We start from the raw sequence: 15,082 nt of genomic DNA, 5'->3' as shown, positions 1-15,082 counted from the left end.
CTTTTTGAAATGACAATAGCAGACTGCCCAGGATTCCATGTCCCTCATTGTAGCAGGGTTTTCTGTATTTTATAGCTCCATAACTGCACAATTACAAATTCACTTTTTCAAAAACCGACATTTTTGGTTATAATTCGCATGTCATATTTTTCAAAGGTAACTAGGTTTCCGTAGCAATCGTGATTTTTACGTGAAATTGAATATGAATGGAGTTGACGTCTTCTGACACTCTTTGTGGAAAAGTGAATAGAAAGTGTTGAAAAATTTTAAAATGGCCTACCCTGAGGACAAAAAAAAATGAAGGTATTTATAAGGTCTCATCTTTATGGAAAAAGATGAAATTGGTTTTGATTTGGCTTTAATTTCAAAATTTGTTACCAAAAATAAAAAAGTTTGCGGTCAACGAAAATTTTTTTTAATCAACTCTTGTGTTAATGGGCGATTAATAATCTCAACTATTAAAGCCACTCACTCGCTACACTCGTTCGTGCTTTAAACAGTTTCGATTATTAATCGCCTTCATTAACAAACTAGTTTATTAAATAACTATAAAATTAGCTTGACGTTTCGTTTTGACAAGTTGTGACATTTATCAAAATCCGTTCATACAGGGGAAAATTCAAAAAAATGAATTGTTTGTTTTTGAATAAATAAAGAAAAACTTCTTTCTTTAAAAATGATACTGAAATTGATTTATTCTGTTTTTATAGATTATAAAAGATAAATGCCTAAAACTGTTAAATGAGAAGAATGAACGATGAAGATGTGGGTTGCTGCAACCCACAATACACGATCATATCTTTGAAGTTTAGAGGTAAATGTTTTGTTTCCCAAAATGTGTCATTTTTATTGGAAGTAAAAAGCAAAAGTGGTAAATAAAAATTTATTTTATTATTACATACTGACTTAAAAAAACAGTACAGAGTGGTACCAATCCAATGAGCCACTATAACAAAACGATGCTAATTTGACAACAATTATCAAGATGTTTTAATATCAATATCGATTCCACTATATAAAAATAATACACTTCATTAAGGTACACACTATAGGTATAAGGCACCTAGAAGCCACAACAGTGCAATCTAGAGCATCCTCTAAACTTATTTTGATTAGGCTGGATTGAATTCCTAGGCAGCAACATAAAAGCGATTAAAATATAGCTGTCAGTCCTTTATTGTACCAAAATCTCGTAATCCTGGAAACCCAATTCGTTGCCGCCGTACGGAATATATAAGACTCCGTGGCTGGGCTGCACTTTTCCAACAGTGAGAGACCCATCATGGACTACCCTGCCAACGTACAAAGGCTCTCCCTCTTCGCTCTGTCCGGCTGCAACCGCATTCGGGGGCACATTCGGCCCACTGCAAGCCACCCAAGTTCCGGGGAAATCGCACAAGATTTCGTACTCCGGAACGGCGTTCTCTTGTCCGCCCCACGCCACGTAACACGTTCCGTGACTCGCGACCAACTTTCCAGGAATCAAACCCCCATTGAAATTGGCCCTGGCCACGTAAACGGGCTCTCCGTTGTCCTCACCGCCGGCATACGCCCTCGGCGGGACCTCGCCATTCCGGGCGGCGACCCAGCACAGCCCCGAGTAGTTGCCGCGGTTGCCAATCAAGGGAGCTGCCATCGGGGGAGCCCCCATCGGGCCGCCTCTGGCCTCCTCGATGATCCACGACCCGTTGGCCCCCCATCCGGTGCAGACGCCCACGTACTCGATGGGGACGCGCTCGTAGTCGGTCCAGTTGAGGAATGGAGTGGCGTCGCCTTCGTGACCGACGGTGATGCTACCGTTCTCCCAGCGGATCCAGAAGCCGCGGAATTCGTCGCCGTTCAGGTAGCCGGGTGTGTTGGCTTCGGCCACGTCGGGTTTGCTGCGGTTCTTGCGGATTATCGACTTGGAATTGCCCCAGCCGCCGATGAAGACTTCGTACATCGGAGTTGCCTCCGACGCGGAAGGACTGAGGGCGATGTGGGCATCGTTCGGGGCGCGCACTCTGAACTGCAGCAGTCCAGAAGCGTTGGGAAAGAAGGTGTACTCGAGTTTGTCCTCGGTTTGCAATTCTGTAAAAAAAAATTACATGAAGCTAAATTGCAAGTGTGAGCGTGTCACAGCGTCAGTTGTCCTTTACCCACATTGTTGTCAGTTTTGATCGAGTCAAACAGTCCGAACAAACAATCATTGTGGGTTAGGCAAAAATGGGGATAATCGGTGGGAATCAGACCCAAGGTAAAATCTCGCCTTAAAATTCTTTTGCTATTCGTGCCGCGCGTCGTTACATTAATAAAACTAGGTAAACATTCTTCGGTTCTGTGAATCGCTTACAAATGGCTTTTCAGTAGCTCCGATAAAATCTTCTAAAACCAACGATTTTTTTCCGAAACGTGTTTGAATTCTATTTTTGCTTTTAGGCGTTTTTTGGGACTGCGATTCAGGCGGAATTTTTTTTATTGCAGCTTTCATAAAACCTCTACGTTTGCTCTGTTAACCCAAATGTTTCCATGCACCGCTAATATTTACGACATTCCGTACAAATTTATTACATTAAAGTATGTCACGATTATACTCTCTGTACCTATCCTCGACTATCTCCTTTTCTGATACTCCTACTACATCGAGTTTCACACGCGTATTTTTCCTCTTTCGACTCCATTATGTCTGGCGCCATAAAGGGAAGGTCATCATTGATTTTAAATCTCTGTTATTATTACATCACCGCTGGATTTGGTGTTCGTAACAACATTAACGACACGTCACGCGAATAAATTCACTTCACGTAAATTAGAAAAATGCACCTGCTTGCAAAGGTGTATTGCAAAAGTATTGCCTCCGAGTGGTAAAAGGTGAGGTACCTAATTTGCAATCCCGTTGAGCAATCGTGACAGCTGCCGCAACACCAAAACACTACCGATGTGTCAAATTTGCAACTTAACGAACGATTTCGGTAGTCAATTGATGGGTTCTATTTCGTAATTATCGTGAAACATCCTGCACAAAGCAAAACTGTGGGGTCTCTGCGGAAATCCGTCATTAACGTGAGTAACATGTAACGCTCCAGGTATTTTACAAATTGTTAAAACAGCGTAGGAAAGTCGAGTACAAAATAAAAAAGAACTCCAACATTTCTGCATATGCGTGACAATGGTTAAATCGGCTTATTTTCTTTTGACGTTACCGGAAAAAATCATGCCTAGACATTCTCCACATCTTATAAAATCAGGCGATGAACTCGGTTCTATTATTGCACGAGACGAATTTTTGAAATTCTCGTTTTATTTATAGAAGATTGCATCTGAGCTGCACGCAACACTTACCACTCTGATTTCGAATTACTTAATAAAAAGTCGTCTTTGATGTAACAAAATTGCAGGAAAGCAGATTCCGTCGGTTGAATAAATGCTCACAAAGTGGTTAAATTGAAATAAATCAAATCAGCCTTGTAAAGTTAAATTGGTACCAATCGTCTTTTATCTTTTCTTTGACTTTAAACAGGAAAGTGTGATGAAAAGCTCCACAGAACAGGCACAGAACTACTGAAGCAACAGTATCGCGTTTTTAATCTTCCCAGAAATCGTTTCAGGTGAAACGCACATGAGAACTTTCGCATTTGTTGGTTTCATTTGAATTTTAATTTATAACGTTGGTGGCATTTCTCGAGATGTTAAAAATCCTGTGGCTATATTTTGTCGTTATTGTCATTGCAACAGTTTGTTCAGTACTTCTAAAATTTTCGAAAAACAAACCCAAAATATTATGCTGTTATAGAAGAATTTAAGTGTTTATGACTATGAGTCACTGTTTTACGAACAAGTTTAACGTATCGTAGTAGGTAGAAGCAGTAGAAGCAGCATTCCCGACCTTTCAATTTTAAATATTTCATATTTTTTATACCTAATTGAATTGAGATGATGTTAATTCATTATGTTCTAGTGCTTATCGAAAACAATAAATAACTGGGCCAAAAAAATAACCATTTTAGAATAAGTTGTAATCAAAAGTTGAGTAGGCTATATTATTGCAGCTCATTTCCAAAGTTAACGGGGCAATTTTAAATTTCGTATTATTTGAAAATGAAAAATTATGGATCCATGATGGCTTCCAATAATTTTTGTCAGTGACGTTTACGAAAAAGTTAAAATACGACAATTAAAATGTATTCGAACAATGAGAAAACAGACATGAATGTAATAAAAATGCTTCTGCCGTTGCACGTTTATGCAGACAAGACATTTTCGCAAAAACTTCGTTTTTTCACAATTTCATTTAACAAAGCCACAACAAAGCGAATGACGTTTATGTCAAAATTTACGAAACTGCACGGCTAACCATGTTTTATGTTTTTTAAATCAAAAAACCAAATATCCACGTTAACTTTTGAAATGTATTATGGCTTGTATTTTCAATTCCGTCGGGCTCATTGTCACTCGTGAAATACCCTGTATAGTTTTAAAAATTTACAGAAAAATATTTCGACTTTATAATAAAGCAACTCAAAGAGGTAACGTTTGTAGTTGGCCATGTAGATATAAATTTTTTGACAGTTGTCAAAAGTCATTACCGACTTCTAAAACTGACCCAATTTGATATTCTTTCTATATTTATGGCAATTCACATAAACTGTTATCGCAAAAATGATTGTTAAAACTTAATGCAGCGTTCTATAGCTTATAGCTTTCTAGATAGTGTGAATTATTGCATGTTAATTTTGTCACCACCTAAACACCATAAACGTGGCGTGACGTTGTTCGCATCGACTTGAAAAACGATTCGATAAAAACGAAAAGTATTGGAAATGTGGTAAAAAGACAACTGGGTTAGTGCGATAACTTGAGAAGGGGTTCGGTACCAAGTTAACGAACTATATTTAAGTGCACACCAAAAAGTCCCGACACAGGAGCTAATAGTGTATTATGGCATGGCGCTATCCCAAAATTTATATTTACAATTTTTTTTATAAAAATCTCGTTGCCAAGTTGAATGCCACAGCGAACAAGTACGTTGGAAAAAATTCTATCACATTTCCCGGCATTAAATAACGATGACAACAATGCTAAAAATAGTTGGATTATGTGTTACGGCAATGGTCAAGTGAACTCTAAGGTCGCGCTATGGGCGTGTCGGCATTCGGACTGCAACAATACCAAAAATTGGTGGAAACGTCAAAAGAAACATGCAACAATTCCATTTGCGGGGCCCCAACTACCAAATCCGGGTTAAAGCGCCTCAGAAATAATGATGGCCTAAAAACTCTGTTTTTAAATTATTGAAAAACATTGGCTTGAAGGTTGTTTTTGTGGTGGTTTGATAAAACTGAAAATGTTGCGAGTTCAGCAAAAACACCAAATTAAAAAAAAACTAATGCCGGTAGATTTGCGGTTGCCGTGCCGGCGAATATTTGCAGCACGAGGCAAAGGCGGCGGGGGTGGAGTTTTGTACTTACCGATCGGCATGTTGCAAATTAGTTATGAAATTTCACCTGAACACCACACAGGTTAACAATTCAAACTGACTACGTCAACGTTGGTGAAGACGTTCTATAAATGTTCCACGTTTGCGCGTTCAATCCGCCGGTTTCGGCGGTCAACAGAGGGAGGTGGAGGCGACTATCTTGTCATTTCTAAATACATCTGACCGATTTCTTCGGAAATGCCACGTCGCGGTGACTCACATCGTCCATGCAAGGATTAACATTGCTGTCAAGTGCGATCACTTCCTATTTTTCGCGTTATGAGGTATTTGAGGCTCCTGTCACGACGAGCAAGCCCACCTGCAGGCGTTATAATCTGATCCTGGAGCGTCATCTTGGCGAGATCAACCGGAATAAAACAAGAGAAAAAAAGTTTGAATCGATCTCGCGGGGTTAGTAATAGGCGAGAGTTGACCTTAATTTGTGTTGTAGTGGTAAGGTCGAGATTCTAGAATGTTTGAGAGCTCACGTGATGTTTGGGGGTCATAAATGATTCATTCATGTATCGTTCATAATTTAAAGTACCAAAGGGTATGCGTAACGATGTTGATTGCTGAAGTTCTAATTATAATAAATGATAGTGACGGTTTTCTTGAAACAATGCAGGCTGACAACATGTGGTTTTGTTGACAAAAATCTAATTTTAGTATTTATGAAATTGACAGGTTCAGGTTTTAGGAAGAGTTTAAGTCAAATTTGTGTTTGTGATGCAACCTTTATCATTCAAAACCAAATATTTTACCAGAATGTTAAAATGAAATAAAAAAGTTCAGTCTCGGTTGAATCAAAGTTGCAACATTGTTGATGACAGTGATAAGATGACCAAAGACAGTTTGATTCACCCGGTGTGATAAAATGGTTGCGCTCTATTTACAACAAAATCTAAAAATAAGGATTAGAAGTTTAGTTGTGTGAATAATATGATAAACAATTTTTTATTATGGTAATAAATATCTTTTTATCTGGAGAATTTGTTTTTCTTAAAATTTCCATAATATCGGTTGATTATTTCCTCACATTTCTTCAAGTAAAACGATAACCATCCACCACATACCTCATCATAACTCTACTAGAATTTCGAAATTATGATTATCGTAATTTTTTTTGTTTTCGTTCAATATATGATTGAGTATTGTTGAAATTTATTTTGTCTAAACAGGGAACGCGACCAGATTTGTCCGTAACATGACATCGATGGAATGATAAAAGGGAGAGTTTACAATTTATGGCTATTGCAAATAGTATTCCTCAATTCGTACTTTTATTATTGAGACGATTTATTTCATCACATGCTTATTGATCTTATAGAATCGGAGCAAAAAACAAACAGGTACCTACGTGTGGTGTGGTACACACATTTTCTAAAATAGGTAGGTATATTTTTGTTGTCGTAACGTCGACAGGATCTTTAAATGGTTGCATCGAATTTACCCCGATTGGTCTCATTTCTTAACCAGAGGCGATTCGAAAATGAAAGCGGCAGGCCTACAGCTACCACCAAAATCAATACGAGTAATTAAAAAAAAAGCTGAACTACATTAAATACCTACCTACTTAAAGTAATTTTGATATCAACAATGTGAAACAACAAATTATCCTAAATTCCTAAATAATCTTCCAACAAAAACAATTCAAAATCAATGTCTAAATCGATTGCCATTTTCTTCTTATCCGTCCACTGCTTATTTTTAGAACTTAGAACGATATTTTGAAAAGAGGCAGGATTATTATTGTTATAATTATTGTTATTCTTTTCTCCACTTGCTCAATTATAGGTAACTGGCCGATTAAAGTAAACCTTCCTTTTGACTAACACGGTAACAAATTTAATGCAGTGAGATTGAAAGACTGCATAGGGCTACTCAGTAAATCTCTTTCACATACCCTCAATTAAGCACTGATTTGGGACGTTTCTTAGTTTAAAAAATATACAATTCAGATATTTTTTAAATAAGGGTTTTTTTAGAAATGTTGGTTAAACCTGGAATTTTATGGCCACTTGTTTTCACCTTTAAAAATAAATTTTTCAGAAACTTTTAGTCCACAGATCATGCATGGTACATACATAAGAATAAATAATAATACATACCCAAAAATAATTGGGTATCGCCATTAAAAAAAAAGACACGAAAAAATAATTATCCAAAATAGTACCGGGTGATTTTAAATGATTGTGACTTTTTTTCTTAAGTTGGGAACATTTTTCATAAATTATTTTGGCAAACTTGATACCTTAATCAACACATTGGCGTACGTACGTCATTTTGACATTTTATGTATTAATAAATTGTGTCAAATAAGCGAGGACGCCTATGTTTATGTCAACTATCACATTAAAAAGCAGAGTAACCAACAATAATATTACCAACCTATGAAAAAAAGTCACATTCATTTAAAATCACCCGGTAGTTTATTTAACGAGTTCGTGTGTAAATTGGGCTTTTTTTGGCATGAGTGGGCCAGTCACGATTGCCAAAAAAGCACAATTTATACAAGAAGGAGTTTTTTTGTTCGACGAGCCCCTTAAAAATTAGCTTGACGTTTCGTTTTGACAAGTTGTGACATTTATCAAAATCCGTTCTGTGTTGGTCTTATTCAATCTTTCGTTCATAATTAATTCAGAGAGTCTTCATACTTGTAAAATGATTAATAAAAATCTTAATACTCCTGCTCTATGCTAGCTAATATGTCACAGAGCAGGTCTCGGTTTATTATTTGTTTTTGTTATTGTCAGAATATAAACTCTTCTAACCTTCAAGAGTGGATACGCAAATTCAGGAGTGATTACTTAAAAAATTAAAAAAATATTTGTGTATTGTACAAAACCGCATTTTATTGCTTTCCTTGTGTTTTATTTGCACGTGAAATATTTGAATGACGAGAAATTATCGCCTATTACCCACACTGACTCGAAATCGGAATACTTGTGCAAACCTTTCAAAAATGTGTTTTACGAGTCGCCACTGTTCTGTTCTCCGCCTAAAACACGACTAATTAAAAATCAATTTGGTTTCATCAAAAGTTTTTGTAGCTTACGTAAATATTGATAAATTTTAGCTCGAATCAAAGAAAATAAGGCTTCCCTAAAATATTTGGTCGCACATATTCACATGCACTTCTGCGCCTTGGCAAGGGGAAGGGGTCAACAGCGGAAATTAGTATGAAATCAACTCAAATTTTATTTATTCAAGTTGCATAAAGGGGAAGTGTTAGCTGATACAATCGTTTGAAAACCCACATCCGTTCGACTTAGTGAATTCAATAGAATAGCTTTCAGAGTATATAAAATTTCCTTCCTGATATCCCACGCACTATTTTAGTGCTAAAAATTCATAACGGAATTGTTTACAATAACAAATTTGTTATCAACATGGCTTCTTATCCGGTACAAAATGGATATAGGAAAACTTATCAGCAGAATAAACAAAAAAGTATAATTCACAAATTTGAAGAAATACTGCCAGCCCATTGAGAACTTACTGAGAGAGCGCTGTATTCTGTAATTCTTAGATGTCAACTCTTCAATGACCTGATAATTTTTTTCCATTACAAACAAAATGGTTTATTAACCCCTGTCAAGAAGTTGTTATTATTTTAGCAAAAAATATAACAAATGCATTGGCTTCGAGTTTTTGTCGGTCATTTTAAAAATGCTTTAATTGTAGTCACGTAAAATTCCGATTCAACTACAGCGCAGTTGGTATAAAAATTGTAATTTATAGTGGTTTCTAACTTTTTTATTCAGTAGCGCAATGCAGAAGTCCAACTTTAATTTGATTCTAGACTAAATTATTTTCTACTACCTATCACAAAATATCTACAGAAGTTAGTTTCTTTTGTTTGCCAAACGACGATTACTAAAAATTGTTCTTAAATTGAGAGAACAGAAGAAAATGTAAAATATAGCAATTTAAAAAAATCTAAACCGAAAAACGTAATAATTATGTTGATATACAAATTTAAATAGCAATAAATATTTACTTGTATTCGCCGAGTTACTCACTGTCAAGAAAGAGCTAAAGAGTAAGTAACTCTCAAAATTTACAACAAATTTATTCATACCTATTATTAAGTACAAACTTGTATTTAATCAATGAACGGTTGAATGTTCTAACAATAAGTATTCTACCTTGCAAAGTCGCTACTGTCGTCGAATGAGGAAATACATACCTATTTATTTATTCAACGTTATTCTTAACAACTATTAATTTGACTTCTGGTATAATAATCAAATATTTTATTTCATCAGTTATGTAGGTAGGTATGAATAATTTTTATTTCTTAACAAATATTATTCTTTGGCAAATTCACAGCGGATAACTCACCTCACTTCAATATTGCAATATTGGTCTCTACTAGTGTTTGCTTACAAGTTATAAAAATAAAAAATCGTCAAATCTTAATTGCCTTTTTAGTGGATTTAGACAATATGGTTCTTAGTTATGTCTAATAACAAACATTCGTGTAGAACACGTCATAATAATGATAAAGTTAAATAGATATAGTACCTATTACTAAAATTGCTTCAAGGTGATCCTGCTAATGAGTCTGGTTTACACTTAGTTGCTTATTGTTGACGATAAATTTTAGAATACTAAATTTTAAATACGCATTATTGCTACTAAAGAGTATAATTATTACGCTTTAGTAAACTAGTTGTAAAGTCGACATATTTGACACCGGTGCATTCTGTTGCAATACATAATAGCTAAATACGACCTAAATTTGATTTATATTTTAATGCATGATTTTTATTTTTTCAAATTGTTGCAACGAAGCCAAATAAATCGAATTCACTTTGTACAAAACTTTGAAAAATGAAAATATCTTAGCAAATCCAACTTCCGATAACCTTATGTATGCATCCCTTGGACGCTTATAACTAAAAAACTACTACACATGTTCTAATGAGGTTTTCATTAACAGTTAGACTGCCTCCTGGCGAGGCGGCTGAAAAAAGAAAACTCATTATTATTACTAAAAAATATCTTTATTTACAAACAATTAACTCGGCAACAATTTACACTTTTCCCGTAAATCGATAATATTTTTTATAATATTTATACATCATCTTGAAGATTTCAGTCGAAGCACTACTCAAAACTCTCATCAAATACTGTACCGCGTGCTGATCACACAGTGAGATCAGACTGTATATACAGTTATTCAGATGTTTCTAAAACAAAAATTCAAAATCAAAAACAACGCGACAACCACTAAGAAACGATCAAAATTTACCTTCACGCTCGGATCCAAAGCACTTATTTCGTACTGCCTTAAAATATCCGCGATCAGATACATCGAAATCCGCGACATATCTTTTGTACAGCGCACTAGTGCTTTGGTCAGCTTTTCCAATTTGTGACCGCAATCGGCTAATTTCTGTACTTGATTTTGTTGCAAATTATTGTCGGATTTACTCCTTCCACACAGTTCTTTTAGTAAAAGTCTGTACTGTAATAAATAGGGCGGCAATCGATCCATGACTAACGGATTGCGATAATTTAAGAGATTTTCCATTAGTGATACGCTAGCGCTGAATGTATGAACGAAATCGTGTGACTCCCTCGTCATCAGAATCGACACGGTTAACATCAAGAAGTCCATAATGGTTGCAGTTAACGGAACCTAAAAATTAAGCCATAAATTGATAACATTAAGGTTCCATGTCAAGAACCCATTACGTGATTTGCTTGAATAATTGAAACCTCGAACTGGATAACTTCTTCAAATAATTCTTCTTTATACTCCACACATTTTACCATCACAATTAATTTTTCCAACAGAAGCTCTAATTGTTCGTGCAGAACTTTTATTTTAACTGGATTCAAATCGATGGATAAAATGCAAGTCCACGTTTTCAAATGTTTGGAAAACTCCTTTTCATCCCCTTGCTCAATCGATCGTCCCTACAAGGACCAAATTAATACAATACTAAATTTATTTCATTCAAGGTTACTATGGTTTTTAGCAAATCTTCAAAAATCCTCGAGAACTGTTCGTTCGATATCATGGACGCGATCAAGACGACCAACGGAGAATATTCTTCGAACATTTCGACCTCCACGTTGACACTTTTCAAATCGTTCCAGATTCTCGACACGAAGTCCTCGTTTAGATCCGATAGCAGACTTTTGTGATGTAATATTGTCGTAAACAGCAATAAACACCCTTTAATGTTTGCATCGGATATATTACGCTGACAATAATCGACGTAATCTGGCAAACGAGGTCTTAATTTAGAAAGAGCGTCGTCCTCATCTTTAGCCAGGAACGATTTTAGGACGAACGCGTAAGGTTCGACCAATCGATCCTCAACGTCACTCTTTACAACGATTTTCACCATCTTGTGACTAATACTCGATTTATATTTTAAACACAGCTCTTTCGAATCCGCCGATATTTGAATTTTTTTCGTGTTACTCAACAGTTTTAGTACAATTAATCCATACTTCATGCACTTGCTCTCTTTAAGATTGTCTTTAATGTACGTAACCCCCGTTTCAAACTTGGCGATGTCCGCATCACTTTTGAAAACATTTTGTGCCACATAAAAAAACAAATCTTCGCTCCTGTCGAAATCTTTTGAAAACAGTTCTAAGAAGTCGGTCGCCTCGAACAGATCCAACAAAGCGAATTTATTAAGCTGGACAATACTAATCATCAGACTTTCACAACATTTTTTCAGCGAAACTTCGCAATTACTACTGACAACATCTCTGTGTAACGCCAGCAGAAGCAATATTAATAATTTCTGACTACTCTCTGTGCAAAACATAACAGGCAACTTCCGCAGAACTCCCAAATACGCTTCGATTTTGGTGTCGTTCATTTTCAGATCAATATGTTGATCCTTGCTTTCAGAAACGATAATTTCGGAGGCTCTCCGTAAGGATTCTTCGATGCTGTCGGTTAGAAACATATCTGGGGGAAGGACAGATACTACTCTTGAAAAAAATGCTTTTCTAGGGGCGGCATCATCGTGTTTTCTTTTTTGTTTCAGTAGTTTATTAACTTTTGTAAAAACGACGGAAAGTATGCCGTCTGTTACGATCTGAGAGTCGTGAATCTGCGGCAAATTAATTGTCTTTGTGTTACCCCCAACTAACTCCTTTACGATAACTTCTGCCAATGTTATAATAACCGATGAAGGCATCTTGTCAAGAATGTTGTTCACCACAAATTTATCCGTGAGAATTTCTATTGAACTGTCATCGAAATCTGACGAAAGGGTCCGAATAATGGGCGCTGTTACATCCTCGACGTTGCTGTCTTGGAAAATGAGAAAAGCTTTCAGCTTTTGAATGACAAGTTTTTGCTGCAAATACGTTCTCAATTTAAAAATATTTGGTGTAAAATTGAAGACAAACCATTATTTCTTTGCACGGTTTCTCCCCAAAATTGTTGATCCTTTCGGAAATTAGGCACCACTCCTTCCCACTCAAATAAGAATGTAAATACGATAGATTACACGACGAAAAATTATTGTCCAACGTTTTCGGCATCTTAACTTCCTTACTGATCGCATAATACTCCAATGTCATGTAAATCTCCGCCCAATAGTAACAAACATTCAAAAACGCTCTCATCAAAACGTGATTCTGAAGAATACAAATTATTAAAATGAAGTTTCAATTAGCCACGACATTTTTACGTGTTCCTTCTGCAGTAGGGTTTTACCAAAGGTGCCAAGCGTGGCTCCGAGTTCCTCCATACACCCAACAAATTTTTCAAGAGTGGCTACCGCAACAGTATGTTCCGCGGTCCGCACGCTCAACAATACCCAGCAAGTGAGACTACTCAAGATCTCCATATATGTATCGTCTAAAATTCGTACGTTAATTTTTTTACGTTTGAAGAAAGTGTTTCCTACCTTCTCTGACTTCACTCAATTCTTCCACAGCCTTTTTGAAATGATAGACTATTGTTTTAAACAAATTAATTACTTGCCAGTTCAACAAGTTGACAATGCAATTTGTAAAATAATTTAACACACTCTTTGGCAGAATGTCGTCGATATTATATGAGAATGGGGCCTGCTCCAAATTTAAATTTCCTTTAAAAGTGTACACAGTTTTGATCGGTTTTCGATCTTCTAACGCGGACTTCAGGGTGGGAATCATTTTCGCAATTAAGTTTTGAAATCGATGTAATTTACTAAAGACTTCCAAAATTGTAATCATTACCTCCTCGTATTCTTTCTTACATTTACTATTGTCATTCAACATTATGTAAACTAGTATTTCGTTAATGAGGGATTCTATTATTAACGGGTCAATTTTTATAACTATAAGAAACATTTGGTAACAGTACACATTTGGTGTTTCACATAAAGCCATTATTGATTTCAACATGTTTTTGATAAATTCGGAAAAAGTTACATTATGTAATTCACATTTTAAAGGGATTCTTGAGTTTGTTGACTCCTGTAGAATTTCATTTAAAATGTTTAAAGATTTATTTAGTGATGTGTTGTCAATCTGATATCTTAGTTTAGCTAAACCGAGGTCATCTTTTACTTCAAAACCTAGCATTTCTGTTATGATTACTATCACTTTATAAGCCACAGTATCATTTCGAAATGATGCACACAGTGAATGAAAAATTAATCTAAAGCCAAAGGCACACGTCTCATTGTTTGAATATAATGATACAAGAAATTTTAATAAAGATTTACATAAGCTGTGTTTCTGTGGTGATTTCTTGTTTTGCCACAGATTAGTTAAGTACTCATCAAATTCTGGAAAAGTTTTGCTGAAAATGCACTATTGTCTGTTTAATAAATATTTGGGATCAACATATAAATATTTACATACCTCCTGGATGCTCCTTGAGGCTTCATTAAATACTCTTTCATCTTTGCTAAATTTGAAAGCTACTTCAATTAACTTTGGGAACAAAATTTCAAAGAAACTGACATAAAATTTTTCCCTACATCTTATTAACTTATTAAAACTGTTCTCATTGCTTAAAAAATGTATAAATTCATTGGAATCCTCTATTTCATTCATAATTGACACATGCAGTTCGCAATAATGCTTAATGTTATATTTGAAATATTGAATAGCGTTTTCCTTTGTTAACAAATTTTTCATTTCTTCCTTAGACGGATTTTCATCGTTCGTTAATTTTTCGAAGAATTCAACGATGTCTGCATTAGAAATTGCTAAAACAAATTAAAAAATTATTTCACACACTATTTTAGGTTATGTATTGGGTTTTTACATAAACAATCATTGTTCCACTTAAGGTAACTTACCTGGATCAGAGCTTGATGTTAAATTGTTTTCTAACATTTTTTTTTGTATAATTAAAGCGATTTATGTAAAAATTTTGAAAACCACGTGGTTTCCCTGTTTATATTATAGTGGGGGAAATCATAGATAAACACCTAAACACCACAATAAGATACCGGGTGATCAAGAAGGACTGTTTAAGTTGGCAATACAATTAAGAACACTTTTTTATTCGGCTATTTACAACACTGCAACCGGATATGTTTTGTGGGTTTATTTGACAGATATCTGACGTAGTAAAAATTAACGGCAAAAAGAAATCAAAGTTGGAATTCGGAATCATAATCTAAAAATTAACTAAAGGAAATTCTC

At 35.4% G+C, this 15,082-nt stretch overlaps 2 protein-coding genes across 3 annotated transcripts; both read right to left on the bottom strand.

Moving 5' to 3' along the window:
- Positions 1-869: 869 nt before the first annotated feature.
- LOC138127444 (uncharacterized) lies at positions 870-5,607 on the bottom strand. Its single transcript, XM_069043527.1, has 2 exons — positions 5,448-5,607; positions 870-2,070 (listed from the first exon to the last, which is right to left on the bottom strand). The coding sequence occupies exons 1-2, from the start codon at positions 5,455-5,457 to the stop codon at positions 1,175-1,177; spliced, it is 906 nt and encodes a 301-aa protein (XP_068899628.1). The 5' UTR covers positions 5,458-5,607; the 3' UTR covers positions 870-1,174.
- A 4,835-nt stretch (positions 5,608-10,442) lies between these two features.
- Positions 10,443-15,003, bottom strand: LOC138128672 (uncharacterized). Of its 2 annotated transcripts, XM_069044875.1 has the most exons (9): positions 14,734-15,003; positions 14,291-14,640; positions 13,348-14,239; positions 13,129-13,298; positions 12,845-13,075; positions 11,434-12,792; positions 11,159-11,383; positions 10,713-11,102; positions 10,443-10,650 (listed from the first exon to the last, which is right to left on the bottom strand). In XM_069044875.1, exons 1-9 carry the CDS (start codon positions 14,768-14,770, stop codon positions 10,495-10,497), a joined length of 3,810 nt encoding a protein of 1,269 aa, XP_068900976.1. In that variant the 5' UTR covers positions 14,771-15,003; the 3' UTR covers positions 10,443-10,494. The 2 variants fall into 2 exon arrangements, with proteins under 2 accessions (XP_068900976.1, XP_068900986.1); XM_069044885.1 differs by lacking the exon at positions 14,734-15,003 and having other exon boundaries at positions 13,348-14,228; positions 14,291-14,419.
- Positions 15,004-15,082: the final 79 nt, after the last annotated feature.

Source organism: Tenebrio molitor, chromosome 1, assembly GCF_963966145.1.
Source record: "Tenebrio molitor chromosome 1, icTenMoli1.1, whole genome shotgun sequence".
In the NCBI taxonomy this organism is placed as follows: domain Eukaryota; kingdom Metazoa; phylum Arthropoda; class Insecta; order Coleoptera; family Tenebrionidae; genus Tenebrio; species Tenebrio molitor.
Note: the sequence above shows the minus strand (reverse complement) of the source record. Positions and strands in the feature narration are given on the sequence as shown.